The sequence below is a fragment of the Haliaeetus leucocephalus genome, unplaced genomic scaffold (assembly GCF_000737465.1).
Source record: "Haliaeetus leucocephalus isolate CR32 unplaced genomic scaffold, Haliaeetus_leucocephalus-4.0 Scaffold556, whole genome shotgun sequence".
NCBI lineage: Eukaryota > Metazoa > Chordata > Aves > Accipitriformes > Accipitridae > Haliaeetus > Haliaeetus leucocephalus.
In genome coordinates this window covers 5,626,178-5,635,809 of record NW_010972992.1, presented here as the reverse complement: position 1 = coordinate 5,635,809, position 9,632 = coordinate 5,626,178, and the positions used below count along the sequence as shown (strand labels likewise).

The 9,632-nt window shown below is 54.3% G+C and overlaps 1 protein-coding gene across 1 annotated transcript in view; it reads left to right on the top strand.

The window, feature by feature from the left end:
- The window catches only part of LOC104838027 (PGC-1 and ERR-induced regulator in muscle protein 1-like), a 14,173-nt gene extending 8,393 nt beyond the window's left edge, over positions 1-5,780 (top strand). Inside the window, exons 4-6 of the mRNA XM_010577535.1 lie at positions 10-1,601; positions 3,374-3,490; positions 5,326-5,780. Coding sequence (XP_010575837.1) covers positions 10-1,601; positions 3,374-3,490; positions 5,326-5,405 — 1,789 coding nt within the window. The 3' untranslated portion in view covers positions 5,406-5,780. The remainder of the gene's footprint in view (positions 1-9; positions 1,602-3,373; positions 3,491-5,325) is intronic.
- The last annotated feature ends 3,852 nt before the right edge of the window (positions 5,781-9,632 follow it).

Sequence of the window (9,632 nt, the reverse complement as noted above, 5' to 3'; positions counted from 1 at the left end):
GCCGCCCAGCGCACCCGAGGGCGGCCCGGGGCAGGACACAGCACGTGAAGCAGCGGCACCGGCGTCGGCACCGGCGTCGGAGAAAACAGCAGCCGGCGGCGGGCAGGCCACGGAGCCTCCCAGCCACCCCGCTGGAACAAGTGCCCCTGAACGGAGAGGAGACGCGGGAGGGCAACGGCCCCGTGGCAGCCTGGGGGAGGCACAGCCGGCGACTCCGGTGCAGGGCAGCTTGCCGGCACCGGCTGCCTCCCCAGAGGGTTCGGCAAGGAAAAGTCCTAGCAGCTCTTCCCGCTCGGAGCCCGGGCTACGGGGACCCCTGCGTGACCACCCTCCGAGCCCAGCCCTGGAGATTGCGTCCAGAGCACCCGGCTGCCCGGCGCGGGAAGAAGCGAGCGGGGAGAGAGCGGGCGCCGAGCCCAGCTCGCCGGCTGGCTCTCCGGACGTCGTGAGGCGCAAGGTGCCAGGACAGCTGAGAAAAAGCCGCAAGCAACGCGGAGCCGGTGCCGTCGAAGCGGCCCAAGGTGACAGGGAGCCTGCGGGGGCTGCGGCGCAGGGGACTGGTGTACCGGTGAAGGCAGCTTTAAGCTCACCGGTGTCCTCACGGAAGAGCAAAGGGAAGGAGAAGGTGGCCAAGCTGGCTCCGGTGAAGCTGGGAAGCGAGGAGGCAGGGGAGAGCAAACGGCTGGTGCCCAGCCCTGGCACGGACGAGGGCGATCCAGCCGTGAGCACTTCCCCGAAGCAGAAGGTGAAGGAGCCGGGGGCACAGCCCCTGGGGAAGGCGAAGACCACCAAATATTCAAAGCCAGGGCAGGCTGGTGGCTTGGATATACGCGATAATGTGCCGATGGTCCCTGCCGGCGGAGCTGCGGCTCCTCCGGGAGCGGCGTGCCAGGAGGCACCGGGGAAGCCTCTCCGTCTCAAGAGCGTGGGAGCTTGTGGAGGGGATGCTGCTGAGGGAGCTTATGGGGAGTCTGCAGCTGAGACCCCCGGGGAGCTGAGCCCCCCTTACTTTGCAGCTGGGGCCTCTGCAAGGGCAGACACCCTGGATGTGACTTGGCCCGAGATGTACGACTATTTTTTCTGTGACTCCCAAGGGGAAGAAGAAGGAATGGGGGGCTCGGTGGAGGGGGAGGAAGCACCCTTGGAAAGGGAAATTTCCTTGCCTGAACTGTATGAATATTTTTTCAATGAACCAGAAGGAAACAGGAAAAAAGTCAAGGGTAAAGACAGGAAGCGAAAGAAGTTCAGCAGCTTGGACCACGCTCAGCTGCAAAATGAGGATCCCGACTTGGCTCCAGTCAAAGACTCCCTGGTTATTTCGGTCCCTGAGGTGTATGAACACTTCTTTCCAGACAGGCCTGGGAACAGGGTGGGCTGGAGAGGGATTTTCTCAATTGCTCCAGCCTCCGAGATGAAGAAAGCTGTGGGGGCTTTGAAGTCCCTCCTGCAAAGGCCAATGCATCTCGTCAGAGGCCAAGCCCCAGCCCCACAGGCTCTCGTGCGGAGAGGATCCGGAGAGAAGCTCCCCCTCGTCCCGCTGGCCCCACTGGGAAGAGGCCAGGCACGTCCAGAAGGTTTGGACATGGCCCTTGCGCTGACAGGTAAAGCACCGTTACCCCCTGCCCGCTGCCCGACAGCCCCGGCTTGCATGTTGCCTCTGCCTTGGGTGGTCTCCCCTGCTCCCACCTTGGGAAGCCCTTGGGCTTTAGCAGGGGAAACGTGGCAAAAGCCACCACCGTGACGTGCTGCGTCGCGTTGGCTCTCTCTTGTGATGCTCACGCTGTCCCTATGCCAAGCGAGTGCTGCCAGCCAGGCTCCGCAGGCTGACTCACAGTGCTGCCCCAGGCATGGATGGGGAATCTGGGTATATTATTCTGTGCGTAACTTGCTTTGCTCCCCACAGACCCCACTCCTGGGGCAGAGGTGGTCGTGACAGCATGCATGCAACAGGCTGAAAATCAGTCTGGTCCAAAGTCCCTGTCCTAGCTGATTCGGTTGTCCCCTTAATGGACATAACTACTGTGGATCTAATCTATTCTTTTGCACTCTGGCCAAGGAAAAACTTACTGAAGCGAATAGCTGCATTAAACATGGCTGGTGTTATTGCAAGGTCTGGTAGAGATAGGAATCCCCACCCCCAGTGCCATCCAACAGCCTGCAGATCCACGTACCTGTATTTTTGATGAGGGAATGGGAGGCAGAGCAGCAAAATCCTTCTGTACCAAAGAATTCATGCCTCGGAGATAAGGCAATGGCTGCTGAGCTGCTGTCATGTTAAAGCTGGGCTGCTAATCAATCTCATATTGGTGGGGGAAAAGGTGTGCACAGAGTGGAACATGTCCAAGGCTCCCAGCTGAAAGAGGCGAGGGGGACTTTAAAACACATGCTGATTTGAAAAACACCCTCCAGAGACCTCAGAGGTTACCTGAACATTGACTGCTACTGGAGGCACAGAAGAGAAACAGGAATACAGGGAGAGCAAGTCTGACCCACTAGGACAGCCAGCATATTTATCTTAAAGCTTATATGATGCTTACAGCCACAGTGCCTCATAGTTAATATTAAAACCAAACAATGAATGAGTCATCCCAAAGGGTGCCTCAAAATAGAGCTTCCAGTCTGTTTGCACAGAGAAAAACCCCTTTGCCAGGGTCGTAGCTAATTAATAAGCCAGCTTTAATTAAAAGCCTGATCAAATAAACACAGGAGCAAAAATAACCCACTCTTGCAACATGTCTTCAGACTGGAACTCCAGCACAGAAAGAAATGCAGAGCACTCAGGGCTGTCTCCCTCCCTGGCCCTAGCAGGCGGTGGGAGTGAGGTGGGATCCGTGGAGAGATGCTGAGCGCTGGTGCTTCTCGGGGGCATATGTGTGGTCTTAGAGCTGCACGTGTCTCGGGGCATCGTCTTGCAGGAAGGGGACCTTGCCCAGAGGGACCTGCCTACAGCCCCAGTGCATTTGCAGCCACCCCAGGAATTGCTCTCTCCTTAAACCTACTCCCTGGACTTGCTTCCAGCCGCCACACAGGGGTGGGCTGAGAACCTCTGCAGGGAGGTGGTGAGGCAGTCAGAGGTCCTGGAGGCAGCGTGTCCGCTGGCTCTGCCTCAAAAATATTTGTCTCGGGCTCTTAACGAAGTGTAAAACTGAGAGGGGTGAAAAACGTGCCCCTCTCCTTAGGAAACGTACCTGAGTCCTAAATAGACAAGTTTGACTTGACCAATGGTGAAAAAAGGTCTTCTGGGGGGGGAAAATGTGTGACAAAGATGTATTTCTCTGGGAGTGCAAGGGACTCGCTGCCCCAGAGGGACTGGATCCTGCTGTGGCAGAGCAGGCATCGTAAAACCCCAAGCCTCGTACTCTTCTTCTTGCAGGGAGGCCCAAGGCTCCGCTGGCGCTGACCCACAAAGACATGTGCCTCGTCTTCTGTGCCTTTGCGTCCTGGGCAGTGAAGACCTCCGACCTGCAGGCTCCAGATGCCTGGAAGACCAGTACGTACGGTGCCCAGCCTAGCGGGAGAGGGGTGGGAAGGACCTCGTGGAAGACACAGCAGGGAGAAAGGCAGGGATGCTAAGACACCTCACACTGCCTGTGGGAAAATGCAATCATTTTCCTGCTTTTCCAAAGTGTCCTGCTACTTTCTAATACCTTCTTTCTCCTATAGAAGTGGCAGTCCTTATTCCTGCTCACTTATGTTGTCCTTTCCCCTCACAAAGTGACTGCTGACTTGAACTGAGCCGTAGGACAAGCCTGTATTCCTAGCTTTGGCCCCGCTCCATCCAGCCTCTGACAGGGACCAGTACTGATGTGTCAGGGGAAGAGAGGCTTCTTTAGGATCCCTGCTGGCTAGAAGCTGAATCGGGACCTTGAGCATGCAGGTTTATACTCCCTCATCTCAGCTGGAACAAATGCATGTATTTTTCTAATGTGCTGTAAAGGTATAATCTTTTTTCTAAATACAGCTTAGCCGAAGTATTATCCTGGTGCACCGAGCCCTGCAAGTAAATGGAGCTCTGGCAGTTCCTCTCCTCTCCAATCACAGCATTTGAATAACTGGTGGGGGAGAGAGGAACCTTGGGCAACACGAATTAGCTGAGCTGTGGCCCAAAGGGCTGCAGGTCGCTGGATGAGCAGGGTGCGGGACACCGAGTGCAGCAGCTGAACGCGGGGTCCAGCCCGTGGGCACCGGCGAGAACCTCGCCACGGGGTGAGACGCCGGGGCCAGGGCTTCCCGCTGCTTGTCCAGGAGAGGAATGTTCCCCGCTAAGGTCACGCAGGAAGCTGACACCCCGGCCTGAGAATAGCTCATTAGCTAAAGTTGCTCGGTGCAATCATCACAAGGAGTTTTTGGCTTGCTCCTCCTTGCCTTCTTAGTATTAGACGGTAGATGTGGCCTCAGAGAGGGTGTGAAAAGCGGGATATGGGCCTCGTGCCCTTGGGATTGCACAACCCAGCGTGCAGTAAGCACCCTGGCGAGGAGGGGAGGCGAGCAAGAGACAGGGTGACATCCTGGACAGGCAGTTCTCTTCTGGCATTTTAGGTTCTAACAAGTTGGATTTCCCTGTTTATGTCCCAGGCTCTAACACGTAAATCAAAATCAAGCCCGAATTTAAACTGGGAAGTCCAAAGGCATGGCTTGGGTTCCCGGTTTTGCTTGGGAACAGATCGGGAATCTGACCTCTCTAATAAGCCAAGCTAAAAACATAAGCTGAAAGTACAGAGAAGAGCTTGATTCTGTGTACGACCTCCATTAATTATTTTTATATGTCTGCATTTTCTGATTCTGGGTTTTGGGTATTTTCTGGTTTTGGCTGGGATCAGAGTATCCACAGATAACCCACAAAATGGTATTTTTCTTGGCATCTTCCTGGTCCAAACAGAAGTAGAAAATGAAGTCCTGAAGCCCTGGTGAGATTTCCTCCTGTGGCCCTCTCATCTGAGATTAGACCCATTAGATCTCCACGTGAACCTGTATGTCTAACCACCACCCATCTCTACCACAGGCACGAAGTCTATGTTGCGTTTCCCTTAAAAACAGATGTTTCTTGTGAAATGGTGGTGTGAGCCATATGCCCAAACTGTAGGACTAGATGTGGTCGGCCAGGCTGTGGGCAGCTCGGGACTGAATGCACTGGGAACAAGCAGAGTGGGGGGGGGATGAAGAGCAAAGGCAGGAGGGGTCTGAGAAAGGGAGGGGAGCGACCTCCCAGGGTCCCGTGGACCCCAGTGAGCCAAGTAGCTTGTGATCTTCAAGTTTGGAAAAAGATCTTCGGGTTTGGAAGGAGCACCCAGACTCACCGTGGAAATGTGTTGGGCTCTTTTCCAGTGTTCCTGGCAAGTTTTGGCACGCTTTCTGCCATCCGCTACTTCCGAAGGCAGGTCAGAGAAGGACAGTCTCGGACCTAGGCTCGGCGCACGCCAGAGGTGCTTCCCGAGGACAGGCGAGGACGGTGGAGGCAGAGGCTGGGGACTTTGTTCTTGGGCAGTGTGAGAAGCCTGCATCCCAGCACCAAGACTCTGGACCCATCCCTAAACGGGACAAGATGTCACAGGAAGCAGGATCTTTCCGGTGACAGTCATTTTCAATACGGTAGGCAGTTTGTACCTGTACTGGACAGAAGAGGAGCCCGGTGCGGGCTGGCTCTGTTCTTTCTTTGCACACTTCTTGCATACTTGTGCTATCTCCTAGGAGTAGTCACAGTGTCTGTTCCAGGCTGCTGCTTGTCCGTCCTCCCTGCTGCGATCACCCGGTGGCAAAGGAAGGCGCTGAGGTAGCGGAGGGAGGAGAGAGCAAAAGAAACTAGGAAAGTGCTTCGTTCCTATGAAAGGGTTGGGGGATCTGTGAAGGAAGAGAGGAGAGAACTTTGGGGAAGAGCTAAAGAGGGATGGAGGGGCCGCTCACTTGGCAAGGCTCAGGTCTCCCATGACCGGTTTGGCTCACTGCAGGAGGACTCATCCTCTTGGATTTCACTCCAAGAAGTCACGGCTCGGTCTAACAGTTCAGGAGCCTGAGATAAAGTTTCTGTTGCATGTGGCCACCTCAGCCCTGCTAAGCCGGAGCTGCGGATGTGATGTCTGTCCCCGTGGGTGAGGAGAACCCACTGCAAGGACACATCTCACTCCCGTGGGCAGAGGATGGGCCAGTGTCACGCAGCCAGAGCCAGAAGGGGCAGCGGGGAAGCTGCCCTACAGGAGGCTGCGCGGGATGGAAAGGGCTGCAGGGACAGCAGGGAAAGGGGCTGAGCTCAGGGAAGCCTCAGGAAAGAGCCCCGATACGGACAGGAGCGTGTTGGAGAGGAGGAAAAAGTACGTGTACCATGTTTGGCTCTGACGATCACCAGATGAAGGGTGTAGATATATGACTTGGTCCCTCCACTGCCTCCCATCCTAGAGACAGGGAGTTGACTGGGAGGAGATGTCAAGTGAGGAGGTGCCGTGGCCGAGTGTGTAAACTTGTGGGGCTGGAGAGGGCTGGAGGGGGCCCGGAATGCAAGGTGGGATGAAAAATGGCAAGGAAGTGGTTCAGGTTCTTCCCTGTCTCTAGTGCCTTCCTGATCACTCAAGGGCATTATTCATGAGGGGTTTTCTTCACTCCCAAGTCTGATAACAGCACGAATGTGAGATTTGTTAAGCACTTAGGGACCAGATCCACAAAGGTACTGGGGGAAATCTGCCCAGAATACCTGTGCGGATCTGCCTATGAGCTTTATAGAAACAGTCTGTGGCAATGTTTGTCTCACGAAATGAGACAGAAGAGGTTTAGCTCTTTCCTTGTAATGCAGAGTGCCATGCAATTTTAATATGTGTGGGGCTGTACTTAAGACCACATATTATTGCTGATGAGAGCACACCGTACAATTGTACAGTGAGATATGTAGCGGTACATAGCAAAAGAGAGAGATGTACAGGCTCTATATGGACTATAGTAGCTGTATACCCAGTAAGAGGAGGTTTGTGGAGGAGGAGAACAGATAAAATATGCTGGAAGCTTCTAATAAAGATCTATCTCGTGTAATACTTCTGTGTACATTCCTGTGTCCACATTGTTTGTGTGTGAAACTATTGAATGAGTACTGAGTTTTAAAGAATGAGAAATCAATCCATTACGTGTCTGTTGCTAGAAAAAATGTAGGAGTTGATGTGCTGGTTGAGGAGCCCCGGAGGACAGTGTATGCAGGGACATGGGCTGCTTCTCCTCTTCTTTGGCTCCGTCCCCATGCCTACCCCTCTGAGACACATCTTGGCTGCCGCACATCGCGAACAGCGTGATCCGCAGAGCCCTGCCCTCTCTCCTCTCTCAAAAGCACTCGGGACTTGAGCAGAGTCCTGCTCTTGCCAGCCCTCCAGCCTGCTCCTCCCGGGGCCCCCTGAACAGACCAGTGAGCCCAAGTCAATGCCCAGCAGCAGCTCCCGGGTTCGGTCCATCGATCCTCGTGGCCTCTGCCCTCCCCAGACCCCTCGATGCAGCCAAGCTCTCCAGTCTGAGCCGCATCCAGGACCGCCCAGCACCGCAGCCTTGGGCTTGGAAAGATTTGCCCAGCAGACCTCGCTCCCTCCGCTGAGCAGGAGCACGGCAGGCACAGGGGAGGCTGAAGCGTTCGCATATGCTCAGTTTTACTGTTTATCCAGCCATAATCCATTAAGCGCTCCCCACGTTCTCGGTGGCAGGTGGAAATACAGCAGCCTTAGCATGGCGGGTGGGTAATGGGGGACCAGCTGGAGGAATCAGGCAATTTTTTCATTATGTGGGGCTTTCCTGGGAGACTGTCACGCCGAGCTGAGCAAAGCAGAAGAAGGTCAGAGGAGGGCAGCAGACAGGTTTGCTGAAAGGAGGGGGTCTCTGGGACTGCCAGCTCCTGTCTCGGGTGGCTCTGGCTCTTCCTGCCTAATTCCTCATGCAGAGTGAAGCCCCCAGGGTAAGGGACACGGCTAAATCCTGAACGGTCACCGCTAACTTCTTGCTTGGCTTGAATTTTTCAGATTTTGTGTTTTCTAGCCTTCTCACACAAATCTGGAGGAAATAATGTTTTCCCTTCACTTTGCAGGTGCAGGAACAGTTAATTTCCCTCCCAGCCATGTACAGTACTCCCAGGTGCAGTGCTGGCAGTTAATAAATGTTTGTGCTAAAAGTCACTGAATTTAATACTGGGCAAAATGGTTGGGAAAGCTGTTCTGGTTTGTCTCAATGTCTAAGGGATTGCAAAGTTGGCCTGAAGATCTCACTGGAACTGGGAGAGTTTCTGGCCAGAAAGCATAATGTTGAAGGCACTTTTGATGACATTAGCCCCTCCAGGGAGGTTTGGATGGGGCAAGACTCTGTGCTGGGATGTGGGGAGTCTGCACGTACCCCCGTCAGCCGGATCTTTCCTAAGCGATGCCCTTGCTTTGGGGACCTCATCTTCCCTGGGGAAGCAGCTTTGTTCTCAGCTGCTCCCCACAAGCCAAAACTGCAGATGTTTGCTGCAACGGGGGTGCTGCGAGCTCAGCTCGCTGCCTGGGCATCTTGAGAGGAATGAGGAAGCTGAGTCAGTTGAGGCTGGGCTGGAGAACTCTACCGTGAATGTATAGCTGCTAAATCGCTGCTGGGAAGAGATTTGTGTGTCCTCTCTTGCTGCCATTGCTCGAAGACTCTGTGCACGGTTTTTGCAGGAAGCCAACTTGTTCTGCTGCTTGTGGACAGTCAGGCTACAGTCAGAGACTACCGTCAGTTTTCCTGAATGGCACAGGGCAAGCATGGCACGGACAGGAGGCTTGCAGGAAAGCTGCTGGGCAGACAACTAGTTTAGGAGTGGTTTGGGTGCGAGTAGTAATACCAGGTACGATCCAGAAAGGAATCAGACCTAGGTGTTGGAAGAAGTGGGAATGGTGGGTAATGCTCTGCACTCCCAGTGTCCCAGTCCACACGTGAGCTAAAACACTGCCCTCGGGGTGGGACAAGTAGCCTCCTGGCTTTCCCTGACCCGCTCGAGCTGGGAAAGGCACGGTGGCACCGAACGCCTGTTTTCCCACTCCGAGGGACGCGGGGTATATCTCACTCTCCTAAAGCGTCTATCCTAGCGTTCAGAAAGTCGTGCTAAGTTTCTTCCCAGGAGAGTTCAGTACTGTAGGTATGCTGTAGGTAACACGAGGTGCCTGTCACCTTTACCAGCGAATGCCTATGTGATAATCGGTGTCTGATCCTTTAGAGCTTGGCCTTGGAGACATAAACGTGATTCAGCACCTCCTCCTGCTAAAAGTTACCAAAGGTGCCAGATGACCCATCAGGCTGTAGGTGCATTTCACACTCCTTTTGATCTCTCCTGGAAGAAGCGGACGAGGTCCGTATTTCAGAAGACAGGTGTTTTCAGCCCCCTGCAGAAGCAAAAGGAAATATTGAAAGATCTTATTGGTATCAGGAGATCAGCTCTGGGATTGTCTACTGTGCTCACTCAAGCAGCAGCGTCTCTAGTGTCCCCCAAGGAAACCAGCCTGGACTTGCCTGCAATTTTAACGCTTGGTTTATTCTCCAACCTTTTAAGCTCCCTCCTCTCCCTCCATGGCGAGGTCATCTTGCCCATATCTCACCCCCAAGGGAGGAGCCAAGAGCTCACCATCTTTTGCAATAGCAGCGGCCACCACAATAGAAACGACCTT